General features: G+C 37.6%; 1 protein-coding gene across 1 annotated transcript in view; it reads right to left on the minus strand.

The window, feature by feature from the left end:
• The window catches only part of TMEM196 (transmembrane protein 196), a 56,683-nt gene extending 43,227 nt beyond the window's left edge, over positions 1-13,456 (minus strand). Inside the window, exon 1 of the mRNA XM_064290042.1 lies at positions 12,469-13,456. Coding sequence (XP_064146112.1) covers positions 12,469-12,633 — 165 coding nt within the window. The 5' untranslated portion in view covers positions 12,634-13,456. The remainder of the gene's footprint in view (positions 1-12,468) is intronic.
• Between the last annotated feature and the right edge of the window lie 3,121 nt (positions 13,457-16,577).

A 16,577-nucleotide genomic window follows, 5' to 3' on the forward strand; every position in this document is an offset into this window, starting at 1 on the left:
AACCCTGCATGCCTCTCCACCTCACCCTGTGCCTTCTTCCTCCTCCTCACTTGCCAGATTTTAATCCTCCTGGTCTTTTTTTCAGTTTCTTGAACACACCAAGCTTTTCCTATCTCAAGGTCTTTACCCTTGGAACTGCACTTCCACATTTTCACCTAGATAATGCCTCATCATCTTTCAGAAAATATTGCATTCCTAGAGGTTCTTTTCTTGATTTCTCCATTGCTAATCAAGTTTTTTTGTTGTATTATTTCAGAAGCCTATATTTTTTCTTGTTTAAAGTGTCACGACCTGTAATTGTTAGTTTGTATAATTATTTGTTCAATGTCTATATTCCTTTATAAATTGAGCTTCAGAAGATTCCAGACCATGATTATTTTGTCCACAGCTATATTTGAAGGAACTAACTCAGAGCACAGAACATACTGGCTATGGAATCAATGTTTGTTGAATAAATCTTGTAAGAAAGACAATTGAGGAAAATGAGTAACTAGCTCATGAGAATGGGAACAGGGACCTGACCCACTTGACTTCCAACAGAGTTCTTCTTGCACACTACACTGTCTTTCCACTTCTTGACTCTCCTAACCCAGTATGGATCTTGAAGCTCAGGCCCACCAAGAATTGCCAATGACCTCAACATTGATTTGGTTGTATTGATCGTAGTTCCAAGGCCCTGAGCTGTGGTACCTCATCAGCTGATTTCTTGGGCTTTCTCTGCCTTCATTAGGTTTACAGATGTCCTCCTGTTCTTTGCTCTCACCTTCCCAATTCTTCTGCACTGTTAGCATAATGCTCATCTTTAAAACACTTTTCCACTTTCCTATTTATATTCCTTTCTTTACTTAGTTCATGGAAAACCATGCTAATTATGCAGCGTTCTTTTTCCCTTTAAGCTCGAACTAATCTCTTACTTCCTACAACAGAGTAAAGCACTGAAATAAAGTGAGGCATATTGATCCACATACCATCTTTCTTCCAATCCAGAAAATTTCACAACCAGTTCAACTGGGATAGAGTAAATGTACATCTTTCTCATAGATTCATGACTTTTCACAAATCTAATCAACTGCACAGAAAAAATAAAATACCAAGAAGATGAAATGTGAAACAGACATATTGATGTGATAAAACTGTCCTCCATTAGCACTGCACCATCTTGGCGGCTTAGCAGATCATGTGGAGTAAGAGGCAAATACAGCAACTACAGAGATTAAATCCACAGCTCTCAAGGGAGGGGTGGACAGAAAAACTCCACAGTGTTAAATGGGGATGCACAGAAGGTAGTGAGAGAAACCTCAGACACTGTAAAAAAAGTAACTGAATGAAACCAACAATACACAAGAATGAATTTCAGAAGTCTTCAGACATGGCATGTAGCTGATTGACATGCCAAGCTCTTCTAAATGAATCCAAATCTAGACATCCTAGAAACTCCCCACTGGCCTGAAGCCCAGATCCTCCAAAGGCACAGAACAAATCAGCCTTGGTTCTCAGGATGCCATTCCTTCACATCTCCCCCTCAGTGTTCACTTAATGCCATCTTCCTTTTTATGTTTTTAATGCATTATGCATTGTGTTCTGTCCCAGTTCTACTTTGAGATAGTTTTTCTTTTTATAAAATAATCTTTTGAATATTTTCAGCATGCTAAGTAAATAAAGCTTTTTCATGTCAGAGCTGTTTCTGCGATAAAAGTGGCAAGGAAAATTATAACTAAATTTTTGAATTTGAGTAAAGAGGAACTTTGGATTTGCAGTAAATTTAAGTTTCAGTTGTCCAGATAAAACTTAGATACAGTTGTTATTCGTATTTAAATGCCAAAAAACCAAACCTACTGCTGTAGAGTTGATTCCAACTCATAAAAACCCTATAGGACAGAGTGGAACTGCCCCATAGGGTTTTCAAGGCTGTAAATCTTTAGGGAATCAGACTGCCACATCTTTCTCCCATGGAGTGGCTGGTCGGTTTGAATAGCTGACCTTTTGGTTAGCAGTAGAGAACTTTAACCACTGTATCACTAGAACTCCTTATTATTCATATTAGTCCTTAAAAAGAAACTATTTCATAAACAGCCAGCAGTATTAAAATCAGAAGAGTTTATCTCCTAAGTAGAAAATGTTTTTTGTCATCTTATCCAAATACAATAAATTAAATTTTCACAATCCAAGTTTATATAAAAAAAATTAGGATAGTGATTACCTCTGAAGGGAAGTAAAAGGAGATGCAATTAATAACAAAAATCTAGATGTAGGTAACGTTGTCAATAATGTTCTATTTCTTATGGTAGCTTAAACTTTTCACACACATTAGCAGAGTCTCTGCATGATGTATTTCACAATAAAAGCTTAACGAGTTTGTGTACAATTTAAGGTAATTTTACATTAATGTCGGTTATTCTAGTTTACTTGATTTTTGTTTGTGTTTTCATGTTTAAGGCTCTTTCATGTCAAATACTGTTGAACCTCTGTATCTATAGGTTCCACATCTGCAAATTCAACCAAGTGCGGATCAAAAATATTCTGAAAAAAAAAAAAGACTTTTTTCTGGCCATTATTCCCTGAAAAATAGAGTATAACAATTATTTACAAATCATTTACACTGTATTAGGTATGGTAAGTAATCTAGAGATGATTTAAAGTATACAGGTGGATATGCATAGGTTCTATGCAAATACTATGCCATTTTATATAAGGGACTTGAGCATACCTGCAGGTGTTTGGGGTGGTCCTAGAACCAAACCCCACCAATGTTGATACTGAGGGATTACTCTATGAGTAAAATGAACTTAGATAATGTAATACAAATAATATAATGCTCACAACTTGATACATGTGGAAATGATAACAGAGCTGAAAATATAGAAGATGAATTTGGTAAAGAAGAAAAAAAGCCTCTTGGGTACATGCCAGCTTTGAGTCTATGATTTGTGACCTGACCTTACAGAGTTGAAAATAGCCAGTGACCCCAGAGGACTAGGGGATGGAAATTATGCTCTTCCCAAGAATTGTCAACACAACAAATAACTGTCCATCCAGCAAGCATGGCAGTCTTTGAATGCCAGCCAGTCATGAAAATGAGTTGCAGCTGCACAGAGGGTAGAGGCATTATGAACTTTCCCCCAAATCAGGGTACTAACAGCCTCAATCCAGCTTCTACTGCATATCAGTGACAGTTATTAATTTACTCCTAGTAATTGCTTATCGCTCCACCTCCCCTAAACACAGGCATACACAAACACACACACACACCATTTTTTAGTGGAAAAAATTACTTATATCACTTTCTGATCTTAAGAAAATCACTGAAACCCTTCAGGTCCTCATATAATGAACACAGTTGGAATTCTCAGGCAATCAGGCAATATAGTACTTCATAAATACAAGTCGCCATTTCTGTTACTATTAACATCGTCATTACTATCATTATTATTTAAATTCCTCAGAGTAATCCATATAGGAAAACAATTGTCAGGAAACAAGTAGAGAAAGAACTAAGAATTCTAACATCTCAGCCAATAATAATGAGAGAACCAAACAAGTATCTCTAATCAGTAGAACAAATAAAAATTATGCCTCTTTCAACATCAGCCTAAACAAATTATTCGTAGGATCCTGGGACATGCACACTAAATCATAACTCACTACTAGCAACATTCAAAATCAGTTGTGAAGAGCACATATTTTCTAAGGAGGGTATGTAACTTAAACTTTATCCAGCCTAGAATCCAAGGTCATATTCAACAATGGTCTTAAAATAAGTTCCCTTTCAGAAATGAATACAAATAAAACTTGTGTCTAATACTGAATACACACTGAAAATGAATTTTCCAGAAAATGGCCAAAGCATGAAGTCATCATTATGGACCAGACATGGTTATTAAATAGCTAACACGTGCCAAGCCCTTTACGTAATTATTACATTTACGATTTAGAACAACTCCAGGAGACAAATGGTGACATTGCTACTTTTCAAATGAACTAGCTGTTTGCTCCTGGAGATGATGGAACGCAGTTTAAGTTTAAAGAATTAGAAAAAAACTACAGCCAGAATTTGAACAAAAGTCTTAATGCTTCCAAAGCCCATTTTTACCTCCAATTAAGTAAATAAGTTCCAATTTTTATATATTAGACGGCTGTGAGTATAATTAAACACAAGGAATTTATGAGCTTCCAAACCCACCATCAATAGGGAAGTCACCTGAAGTTGTGGTTAGGCTTGTGAAAGTAGATTTACACTTTCCTTACTTCTTTCTGTCAATCTATGACACGTATATTGGGTCCAAGGACTGGAGTTTTACCCTTGAATTGAGCAGCATACCTAGATCAACTGCCTTGGCCTCTTGATCATCAAGTTCTACTCAATGGAGCTCATCAAATCTGACTGAGAATCAAGAACAGGGCTCTTTTACAGCTAGACGCCTTATTTAGATTATCTTCATTTACCAGGCTTATGTGAACACATCTATGGTCTAACTAGGCTGGTCTCCTCAATTCCTCCCATATACTTCATTTCATTGCCCTCTCCGTGACTGTTCACACATGTTGATAGTTTTGTGTAGTACATTCTTTTCTGTCTTCTGCTCAGAAAAAATTTCCCCTCCTAGAGGAAACAACTTCAATCACTTAGTAATGATAACTTTTGTTATGAATTCTTTTCAAATCTGTCGTCTTATGTCTTACTCACTTGACCTTGTATTATTTAACAATCATTTGAAATGGGTAATTTAGCTTTAGGTTTTAAGGCTACAGTTTAAGCTTTGAGAGTGGGAACAATTTAGGTTCAATGTCTATAGGGTTGCTCTGAGTTGGAATTGACTCGAGGGCAACGGGTTTGGTTTTCTTGGTCTTAGACTGCAATATTCTGAAAACATGGAGGATGTCCTGGTTGATCAATTGACCATGCCAGTCTCTTTGCTGGAAAACAGATAAAAAGAGTATTTGGGACCTGGCCTTTATACCATCATGCCTGACTCATACGTTCATGTGTTGGGGACAAATAATGAAGTCAGGCCTCATGTACGAATGACTTGTTTCTGAAATTTTTCTAAGTTTCATAAATGGAATAGAAAAGGCACTAAAATAAGACTGCCTTGGCTTTAAATACTGACTTGGCTGCTTGGTTGATGAAATAAAAGAGTGACACTAGGAAAGGTCCTTTTTTTTTTTTTGTTGTTTTTACCTAAACTCTATAAAATGCTACCTCCTTCACAAAGTTGTTAATATTGGAAAAAATGTATTTCAAAGCACCTGGACCACAGTTAACTATTAATAAATCATGTCTAGTATTATTTCCATAGGATAAATAGATCAAGGCACCCTATCTTCCAAGGTGATCTGCTTAACTCCTGGTATTTTCTTTTTTTGCCTTGACTACATAGTTTTGTCCAATAATCAATAATAGATTGTGACCAAATTAAAATACATATTGGATGTATCTGTTAATAATAGAACATGTAATAAACATTGCTTTAAAAGCTACTCAAGTAGTTCAAACAAAACCATCCAACTCTCCAAGAAGTTAAATATGTTTATTAGAGAAATCAATGTGTATTTTTATTTTGCCTTCATAACAAGCTCCTGCTGACCAAAGGTGTTGGAGACAGGTTGAGAGCCAGTGTTCCTCTCAGAAAGGGCAGGCTGTGGCTCCTGGAGGTAAAGGCGCAGCATGAGAGAAGTAGAAAAAGGCAGTAGCTAATGTTATCTGCACTGGGCTCTGTCCTAAAGTTTTATATGCATTGTCTTCTTAGCTTCACCACAACCCCTTGAAATATGTGCCATTATTTTCTCCTTGTACAAATAAAGAAACTGAGTAGTGGGGAGGGGGGAGAACTTATTTAGTGCCACAGTTAAATTGAGTGAGATATCTGAATTGGATTTGATTGTCATTCAATTTGAATGACACACAATCTCTGCATTAATCAGAAGCTTTGTAAATCACAGAGGACAGTAGTCACACACAATTTTTTCTCTCTCTCTTTCCTAAAAAAAAAAAAAAAAAAACTAGAAGTATGCAAAATGAGTCTTTATATACTATCACCTAATTATCTTGGTATTACACATTTGGCATGTTGAAACACATATCTGCAAAGTGGCCTTCTGGTAATTTGACTAAATTACCAAACCAAAAAAAAATTGTCATTGAGTCGATCCTGACTCATACCAACCCTACAGGACAGAACAGAACGGAACCACCCCGTAGAGTTTCCAAGGAGTGCCTGGTGTATTTGAACTGCCAACCTTTCATCTAGTAGCCATGGCACTTAGCCACTACGCCACCAGGGTTTCAGACTAAATTCCTAAGACAACTAAATTAAGTAATTTAACTAACCCTCGGTCTGGTTATTTAGATATAAAAAGACTATTTGAATGAATAGACTTAAAAAAAAAAATACATGTGTGTTCTCAAGTGTGTGTATTGAAAATTCAGTAGTGAAATAAAATCTTGTTCACATCACAAGTAAACTGTTTCTCACTCACCATTATTTGAGCATAGAGTTGTTGGGGTTTTTCCCCCCATGAGTGTTTGTGTGTGTGTGTGTGTGTGTGTGCGTGCGCCAAGATCTATTCTAGTTTTTATTAAGGCCAAAGACAGGCATTATTATGTTGGGTAGCTGGGCCATGTCTCCCATCTACCAATAACATTCAGTGCTAGCTGGCAGCTAAGTGTATATACGAAAATGTTAAATTGCTTGTCAATATTGAAAGAATATATTGGGGGTTCTGGCTAATAATTAAGCTAATACAGAGACCCAATTCAAACTTTTTATGCAAACATAATCCAGATGAAGGAGTTTGACTTTACTCTGATCATGTTTGTATCAACCAAACTGTCAGTTCGAATCCACCAGGTGCTCCTTGAACACTATGTGGCAGTTCTACTCTGCTCTGTAGGGTCGCTATTAGTTGGAATCAAATGAATGGCAACAGGTTTTTTTTTTTTTGGTTGAGCAATTTAGTCAAATTACCAGGAGGCCAGGGTGTTTCAACACTCAAAATGTTCAATACTAAGATAATTAGGTGATAGCATATAAAGACTATGACGGAAGCAAATATCATTGTTTATGAGTTCCTAATGTTTCTACAGCAAAGACTTCAAGACCAGTTACATCCTTGAATGAAGGCCAAAATCTCAAAGCAGACTTTGTCATGGGCTCTGGAGAGAACTTCTAACGTGTGCCAACATAAATGGATGAAACCTAAATTATGGAAAATCTCATTAGATAATGGCAAAACTCACCATTTTTCTCTCATCATTCCATTGTCAATCAAAACCAGAAGTAGACATCTACTTCTGTGTTTTGTGATACACAGTATGGACCTTGAATAAAAACTACTTTTCCTCAGAAAACCAGCAACACTTGACCAGTAGCCCTTGAAATTAGAGTGTGAGTCATATAAGGAGGAGATTTTTTACCTCGCTCTACAGAGTACATGAATGGCTTCATTATATTTAGAAAACTTGATAAAAAATTGGTTCGTGTGCCTAAAACAAGACTTATTATGCCTGGGAAAATGTGTAGGAGATTTTACACCAAATTTACAGTTGCTGTTAATTTTGAGAAGATTGATAAGGGAGAGAACTTATGTTTTGATTTTTTTTTTAACTTTTGAAAGAAAAAGTGTTATCTATGAATTACTTGTGCAATTAAAATTAACTCCAAAATGGGGCATAAAATATTATATGTATAAAATTTTTCCTAAGATAAGGGTAGTGTTTTAATCTCGTGAATCCCTTACGTATTTTGGCTCTGGGGAAAAAAGGATATATTATCTGGTCATAGACACACTAGCTTCAAATTGTGTACATTTGAACTAACTGTTTACAAAGCTTTTTTTTTTTTTTTGCTTTATCGTTTTGTTTGTTTTTAATCAAATGCATTTGACAGATGTAAATATGAAATAATACTTTGGAGCAGTTTTTATATATAGTATCTTATTTGTGTTGCTGTGGTATGGATCAGGACATACAGTAGATGAATATTTGACCACGGTCTTTCTTTTGGTCGAGTAATTGCCATCGTGAATCAGGAGTCCACAGAATATGTGTGTGTCTTGATTAAGCTGTAAAAGTCACTCACATTCATTAATCAGATAAAGTTGCAATATAGAAATCAATAATTACTTGGAAAAATAAGCAATTGCTTAAAATTTATATGGTTAGATATGGACATTTTTAATATTTTAAAAGGCTACGTTGTGATTTACATTGGGAGCAACTGTGCTTAGAGAAGTTCTTTTACTAAATTAAATTTTGTAAAATGATTATCAAATATAGATTGATGGAATTAGAACATGGTATATATCAAATGCAACTCAACATGTTGTTTTGACCACCAGCATTTAAATCTTTAGGTTCCCAGGTGCCTACCCAGAACAGCAAAATGAGATCCTCTAGGATCTAGGAATATGCACACTACTAAATCCAGTCCATTCCCATTAGTGGTGATGCGCTGGAGGCTGAGAAAATGACTCTCCCAAGATCATGTAGGAAGTTGGAAGCATAATCCTGTCTCAGTAATTCTTACCCATCCATTGTATTTCACATGGCTATTCTCTTCCAAGGAGCCCTGGTGGTGCAGTGGTTAAAGCCCTGGGCTGCTAACTGAAAGGTCAGTGGTTCGAACCCACTAGCTGCTCCACAGGAGAAAGATGTGACAGTCTGCTTCTGTAAAGATTACAGCCTTGGAAACCCTGTGGGGCAGTTATACTCTGTCCTGTAGGGTCCCTAGGAGTCAGAATTGACTCAGTGGCAATGGGTTTGGTTTGGTGGATATATCTCTACCAAAGCAGATTATTCGATGGTTCCTTCATTGTTAACGAACAGTTATGTCTCCTGATTTTGTGTTTTCAATGCAGGTGACTATACATGCTATAACAAAAAATCAAGAAGAACCAAAAATGTTATAAAGCCATTTATAGCTATCTTTTTATATGAAATTGTAGTTCAAAGATTTGTTTTTCTTCTATGTGTCCATATTCTTAAGGCTGACTGTAGAAATCACTCCTTTTCAGATTATGAATTGGTGATTGAAAACAAATCTCTATAGTCATCTATCTTATGGATTTTAAGCCCTTTATCTTGCTTCTATTTTATTTCAAGACACTTTTTTTTTTTTTTAATTTGGATTTGGGGACACATAAACAAAATAGTTGCCTAAATCCTCAGCGTACTTTCTCTAGATAAAAGCCTTTATGGCCCATAAATAAAGAATAATCCCTTCATGGTACAGCTTTTATTTTCACTGAATTCTAAAATTTATTGCAGAAGTCTTGTAATAATGGTATTAATGAGTTGCAAAAAAAAAAAAAAAAAAGCCATGGCACTGATAAAAACAAGCTCTGACTACAGACTATGGCTGTCCTGACAGGTTAATTATTGTAAAATCTCATCTCATGTTAATACATGATGCAGATTTTTAATTCCTAAATTTTCAAAGATGTTCACAATTTTATCTAGTTCTCGCTCCATCTCCTTAGAGTGTCTTTGGGATGTGATAACTGGTATTATTATTATTAAAATATGAGGAAATAAATCTGTTGCCTCAGACTGGAACATAGCATCACACGATATGGCCTCAACCACTCTTTCCATCCTTATCTATCACTAACACTCAGCCTCAGAAAAATAGCAAAGTCTACTCTTCCTGGTTCACATGCTCTCCTTTCTCACCTCTCTGCCTTCATTCATGCTGTCTGAAAGACTCTCCTTACTCACATCTTCTATTGCCTTTCTGTGTATTCAGTATTAGCTGCTTGCATTTACTCAGTGCTTACTACCTGCCATGCATTTTATGAAGAACAATGACGTGTCTGAGCCTTCTAACAATCCTTAGAGGCAGGTACTATCATCATTCCCAGCTTACAGATGAGGAAACTGGCTAGTCACCCAGCTAGTAAATCTGGGATTTGTATCTAGGTGATCTGACTCCAGACCTTACACCATGATACATTAACACTGTGATACATTGATTCCGAATTTCAATGAAGTTTCAAGAGCAAGATGAAAATAGTATTTCTTCTATGAATATTTCATTGATCACCCCAATCTCTCTTCCCTTCATCTGCCTCCATATCTCTCTGAGAAATTACGTCACACTCTAATTTCTCACCACTAATAAACTTAGTTATGTACCCACCTTACTTTCTCCATGAGGGAGAAGCCTTTTGAGGACAGCATTCTGATTCATCTTTATACTCTCTGTGGTAAATAGTACAGCACCTCACACATGGTAAGCCCTCTATAAATATTGGCTATATGAATTTATCATTGAGAGAATTGGGAAATAATTCAGATTATACGAAAAATGATTTCCCAAAAGCAAAAAAAAAAAAAAAATTAGTTTATCAGCCTATAATTTGATAAACACAATGGTCCCAACTGAATATTTATTTCTTCACAAATTAAAAGTTTTAATTTGACTTCATAAGAATGACCAACTGTTTAGGAATTCTAGTTTCAAACCTATTCATTCAGTCAGATGTATTATTATTTGACTTTACTGGCTAAGACAATAGAATTCATAATTATTGTTCTAGGAACCCAGGTGAATTTCTGTTACTCTAAACAACCTGTTCAAAATAGAAATAATTTTTATAACAGCTACATAGATGTGGACTGATTTATTTGCTTTTCACTGAGTTCATTAAAAATTTTTTTTTCTGTACGTACACATATGCCAAGTAATCTGTAACATTAGATAGTCTTAGAGGAAAGAAAAGTCATTTAATTTTTTTTTACATAATATGAAACTAACGTAACCTTTTTTTTTATTCTTAAAGGTAAACTGGACACTTTAAAATTATTTAGAGACATTCTAATTTTATTAATTCAATTTCTTGAATTTCAAAGGGGGAATGTTTTGAGGAGTATTTGAGGTTTCATCATAACCGATATCTAAACACTGACATTAAATTTAATTTTGACAGTTGCCCAACAGAAGTTTTAGAGTCATTTTCTATTTATATAACAACAACAACAATGATAATAATAACTACCACTCTCAAACTAATCACTACCACATACAAGGTATAGACTTACCAGATTAAAGGTTCACCTTTTATCAGTTCACATACTGAAGTTTAATATGTACATTGATAAAAATCACTTGATAAGGAAAAAGGTAATTAATTATTTGGAGGTTAATAGTAACTTCTCATTGAATTCAGAGCAAACATTCTTGGAATAATTAGATGTTAGAACCCAGCACCATTTTTCCTTTTTTTTCTTTCTTTTTTTTTACTTCTTCAATTTAGAAACCATCTCACTTTGAACAATTAAAATATAAAAACTAAATTCTCCAAAACACAATTCTACCAGTTTTAAGAATGCTAGAGCATTCGGAATGATTTTTCTTGAACTTCTAAGTTATCAATTTCTCTGTCACTCAAAACTCAAGTAAGGAAACCATTGTTATTAATTACACTTATAGATTATCAGTGATATAGAATAGCATCCTATTAAATTATCCTGAAAAGTAGAATTAAGCTAGTAACCCCGAGGGATGTGGAAGTTATATGACTTGAAAGAGAAGAGAATGCTGTTTTCCACAATTAGGCCTACACCAGGAGTAGTGCTGAGTTATTTCATTGATTCTTAGTGGAAGGAATGGGCCTCTAAGATTATCCTCAAGATTCCATATAAGTGAATGAATCAGAAGTTTGGTGGGTCTGATATCTGACCTAAAGGAAATTAAGACACGTTTCTCTGAGCAGTTGGATACTCTTTAGGCTGAGTTATCCTCCAGTTAGAGTGTTGCTACATACCATGCCATTGGTTGTTTAACTTATTGCTTACCACTTACAAAAAAATTTTCAGATGTGAAGAATTTTCAGAAAATTAGTGAGAGAAAAACAAAGAACAGAGTTGTTGTGGTTCTAATAAAAATTTTTTTTTATGTTTTTTATTATTATTATTTTTTTAGGTTCTAATACTAGGGATGAAATGTGCTCTCATGCTCCTTTCATACTCACAACACGTTTCTCTTTTTGAGATATTAGTCTTGCCTTTAGTGTTTTTTTTTTTTTTTAGTGTATCTTGGGCACAGTTACCCAGTGAAAAATACACAACTCTACCCCTGCTCATCATTCCTGGTACAAGAAAATGTTGTAACATGCTCCTTTTGATTTTCCTTCTGAAAGGAAAAAGAAACAGTCTGCTCTTGATAGGTTTGACCCCCTCATCAGCACTACTCGGCAGCCCTTTACAAAATCAGCCAGTGGAAAGGGCTCCCCCCCCCCGGCCCCAACTTTAAACATAGCCATTTAATTCAGTAATAAGCTCAGGTAATTAAAAAAAAAAAAGACAGCAATAATTAAAAGGACAACATAAAGAGCATAGCTTGCCAACACGAACCTACACGCAAGCCAGAGGAGGTTTATGATTTTCTTCCCCAGGGAGGAAGTGACTAACGCACGCACACTGACCATCACCGTAAAGAGGTAAAGAGAGAGTGAAATGGCTCAACGTACACACACCCCGCTCCATACCGGGGACGAGTCTCCGAGCTGCGGCTTGTACTCTCGGAGGGCCAGGCTGAAGCTGACCGCTCCCACGGCCACGCTGGACACCCCCAGCCCTATCTCCAGCACAGAGAGCACCAAGAGGCTCCCAATAATCTGGCCGCTGGTGCACATCCTTCCTTGGTCATCATTCCTTCCAGCTCAGACAGGGAAACCAACCATCCACCTTCTTTCTTCCACTGTCCTTCTTACCCCTTCCACCCTTTACCAGACCCCCAAACTTTTCTTTCTTCACCAGCGAAGCATTAATCACAAGGACTGGATTTCCAGAACGGGAGACCCTCCTCCCTGGCCGCGCCAGAGGCAAAAGATCTGCTCCACCTCTGGCACGTTTGGACAGGGCTGGTAGAAGAATTTGCCCGGGTTCGGTGGTCGGAGTGAAGAGAGCACACCACTGTAGCAGGGCTTTCAGGAAGGAGCAGAAACCTGAGGCTGCCCAGGAGCTTGGAGCCTGGCTCACGAGGCGCTGTCCAGAGTTCTGCCACGTCCCAAGTTTCTGCAGGAAGATCCCGCGCCCTCTTTAGCCTCCCAGACCCTTTCAGACTCCCCTCTCTTTCCAGGCGAAGGGGGTGAGCTTTGCTTCCTGGGGATCCAAGAGTAACTGATCACAGCTTCTCTCTCCCGCTCGCTCTAGCCTCCTCTCCTTTGTTTTCGTGGTAACACGAAGTGTTTCTGCGAGTCTCTCTGGTTCCGAGTCAGAGTGGGCGAATGATATTCAGCACCACGCTCCTGACAGTTGCTGTGTCGCCAGAAAAGGCGACCTTGTCTGATGGCCTCTTTGCGTCTGGGTTTCTTTTTCCTCGTCGTCGTCCTCTTCCTCCTCCTCTGTCTTGATCTGTTTCTCTCTCATCGCAGTGACCTCATTGGGAATTAGGTGGTTGATAGAGGAGGAATACGCTTGATGTATTTGTGGATCTAGAACCAATACTCTTGGCTGTCTGTTGATGGGCCCCGCCCCTGGACCCTAACAACAGGGATCCAAGCGATCCCTACCTCTGCATCTCCTCCACTAGCTCTCTCCTAGGCTTCTATCCAACTGAGAGGGGAGGCGATGCCTACGTCAACGCTGGGCTCCTTTTGTGCAAAACTTTCTTCTGCGTCTAAGAGGGGAGCTGGGGGAGTGAGCAATGAAAGGCAGAGAAAGCGCGGGGACTCGAGAAAGACCAGACTCTTAAATTCGCTAGGACTTCGAAGGACCCTCCCCAAGGAACTCCTCGGTCTGGAAGAATGAGACTCAAGCCTTCTCATAAGGAGGGTCCCCTCCCTGCTGTCACAACCTGTCACCTTCTTTGCCCGCCTGAGGAGGAAGAAGCAGTTGGCTGGGACTGCGCTTCCGTGAGGATGTAGTTGCCTTTCCTTCCCAGTCCGCAGACCCTAGCTCTCCCCTTGGAGTGCTGCCACACATTCTCAGATGCGCTGCCAGACCCAGCAGGGTGTGTTCTCACTCAAATTCGAGATTCGTGTATGTATTTGAGTGCTACATTGGGAAGGACATTGTTTTACAAAAAGTTTGGCTCATGGAATAACTGTCCAAGACAGTTTTCTCCAGTCGGTATCATTAAAACAGGGGCCAAGCTTGGCTTGGGTATTTTGGGGTCCTCCTCCTTGATATGTGATTCGACTAGTCTGGGAATGCTAGTTAGGGCCATGTTTTCAGTTCCCTATTTTTACTTTATGAAAAATTGCAAGGCATTCCATCAGGGACGTCCAGAAAATGGGGAAATGAAGAGAGGAGTTAGGGTATTTGCCATCTGTCTCAAAAATTGCATTGCCAGTTGGAGATGGATAGAAGGAAAATAGAAGATGGGAGGATTGAGTTAGGACACAACTCCTACCAGATATGAACACATATAGAACAGTGCAGTGCAGGATCCTCTCTGCGGAGAGGCTTCTTTCTTAAAGCCCTAATCTTGAGAACACCCAAGTGGAGTGATTTCAATCTATAGCATAAGAAAGCTTCAGTTTTCATTTGATTCAGGCCTGGTTTTATAGTATAAATTCATTCCTACACCACATCTTGCTTTATGATCTGTTTATGTTCCACATATTTTTTTATTTGAGTTTCTTTCCCTTAAAAAAAAAAATCAAGAAAGAGGAATTACAGGTTCTTAGGCCTTAAAGGGTTGTCTGCTACTGTTATACTAGAAAAATAACTTAGACTTATCCTGAGTAATAATTAGTGGGTTCAGACTGAAAACCCAGCCCACCGAATATCCAGTTGTTAAAAAACCCTCAAACAGGTTGTTGCTTTAATGAAGCATAGCCTGTTTTATTTAAATCTTGTGGAAATCATCTAAATGATCCAATTTATATCTAGAAATAATGAAGCATCTACTTTGCCTAAGCTTTGGTTAGGCTTTAGTCACTTTTTTTTTTTTTAATTCTTCTTCCCCACCAGGAAAAGAATAATGACAAATTATAGTAACTATTAAAATAAGTTGATTAATGAAGACCTGTAGGAAGGAGTCTTGCTTATAGGGAGGGAAATTAATTAGTGTAGAGAACATATAGATGGTGTTAACAATAGATAATTTCACAGTGAGAAAGAAATGATTAAATCATGTATTATGGTTGAATTTTCATCTCTGATTGTGATGGCTGCAAATGTGCTTCCTTAGAGAACCCAAAGCTTAATTTTATGCTTGAATATAAACAGTCTTGATTGACCCTGGCTCGTTGGTGTAAGTTCCCTAAGAAATTGGAAATCAAATATGCTTAAAAAATTAAATCCACCTTATCTTCCTATAATGAGTAACACTGAAACAGTAATATCTATAGGAAGTAAACAAAATCATTAAGTTTGACACTTGAGGAAAAAAATAAGATCACATTTCCTTCCACAGAACACACATTATTTCATCTTTGAAAACATGATGACTAATGCTATGAGTCGGAATCGACTCTACGGCAGTAGGGGAATGACGTTAAAAACCAAAAAAACCAAACCCATTGCTGTCAAGTCCATTCCAAATCATAGCAACCCTATAGGATGGAGTAGAACTGCCCCATAGGGTTTCAAAGGAGCGCCTGGTGGATTCGAACTGCTGACCTTTTGGTTAGCAGCCATAGCTCTTAACCACTATGCCACCAAGGTTTCCTAATGATATTAGAATTTTAAAAATAGTATTGCATTACCTATTTTGGGAGACAAAGCATGTTTTATATGCCTTCTTAAGTAATGTAAAGGCCCGCCAAGGTAAACAAAAGGACATCTAAAATTTCCTTCTAATTATGGGAATCAAGAGGAAAAAAAGTCTTCAAAATGGCATTCTATACTTCTCAAAATTATTTTTTAGAGGAAAAAAATACAGACTAAAACAGCAAATGAAGAGAATACTACATAAAGCAAACTACCCAAATACCATTGGCTCCACAATTCCAGGGTTTGATTTTTCATATTCGATAGTACATCAAAAGAGCTATTAAGAGAGTCATTGGTATGTGGTTCAACACTTCTACATATTCAACAAAAGCAATATTATGGAAAACCTCAAGTTTGACACCTGTTGGCTTTTTTTTTTTATTTTTATTGTGCTTTAAGTGAAAGTTTACAAATCGAGTCAGTCTCTCATGCAAATATTTATATACACCTTGCTATATACTCCTAGATGCTCTCCCCCTAATGGGACAGCACACTTCTTCTCTCCACCCTGTATTCCCCATGTCTATTCACCCAGCTTCTGTCCCTCCTCTGCCTTTTCATCTCCCCTCCAGATACAGGCTGCCCACATAGTCTCATGTGCCTATATGAGCCAAGAAGCTCACTCCTCTTCAGTATCGTTTTTGATCTTATAGTCCAGTCCAATCCCTGTCTGAAGAGCTGGCTTTAGGAATGGTTGCTGTCTTGAGCTGACAGAAGGTCTGGGGACTGTGACCTCTGGGGTCCTTCTAGTGTCAGTTAGACCATTAAGTCTGGTCTTTTACAACAATTGAGGTCTGCATCCCACTGCTGTCCTGCTTCTTCAGGGATTCTCTGTTGTGTTTCCTGTCAGGGCACTCATTGGTTGCAGCCGGGCACCATTTGTTCTTCTGGTCTCATGCCGATGTAGTCTCTGATT

This window comes from Loxodonta africana, chromosome 8, assembly GCF_030014295.1.
Source record: "Loxodonta africana isolate mLoxAfr1 chromosome 8, mLoxAfr1.hap2, whole genome shotgun sequence".
NCBI classification, from domain to species: Eukaryota; Metazoa; Chordata; class Mammalia; order Proboscidea; family Elephantidae; genus Loxodonta; species Loxodonta africana.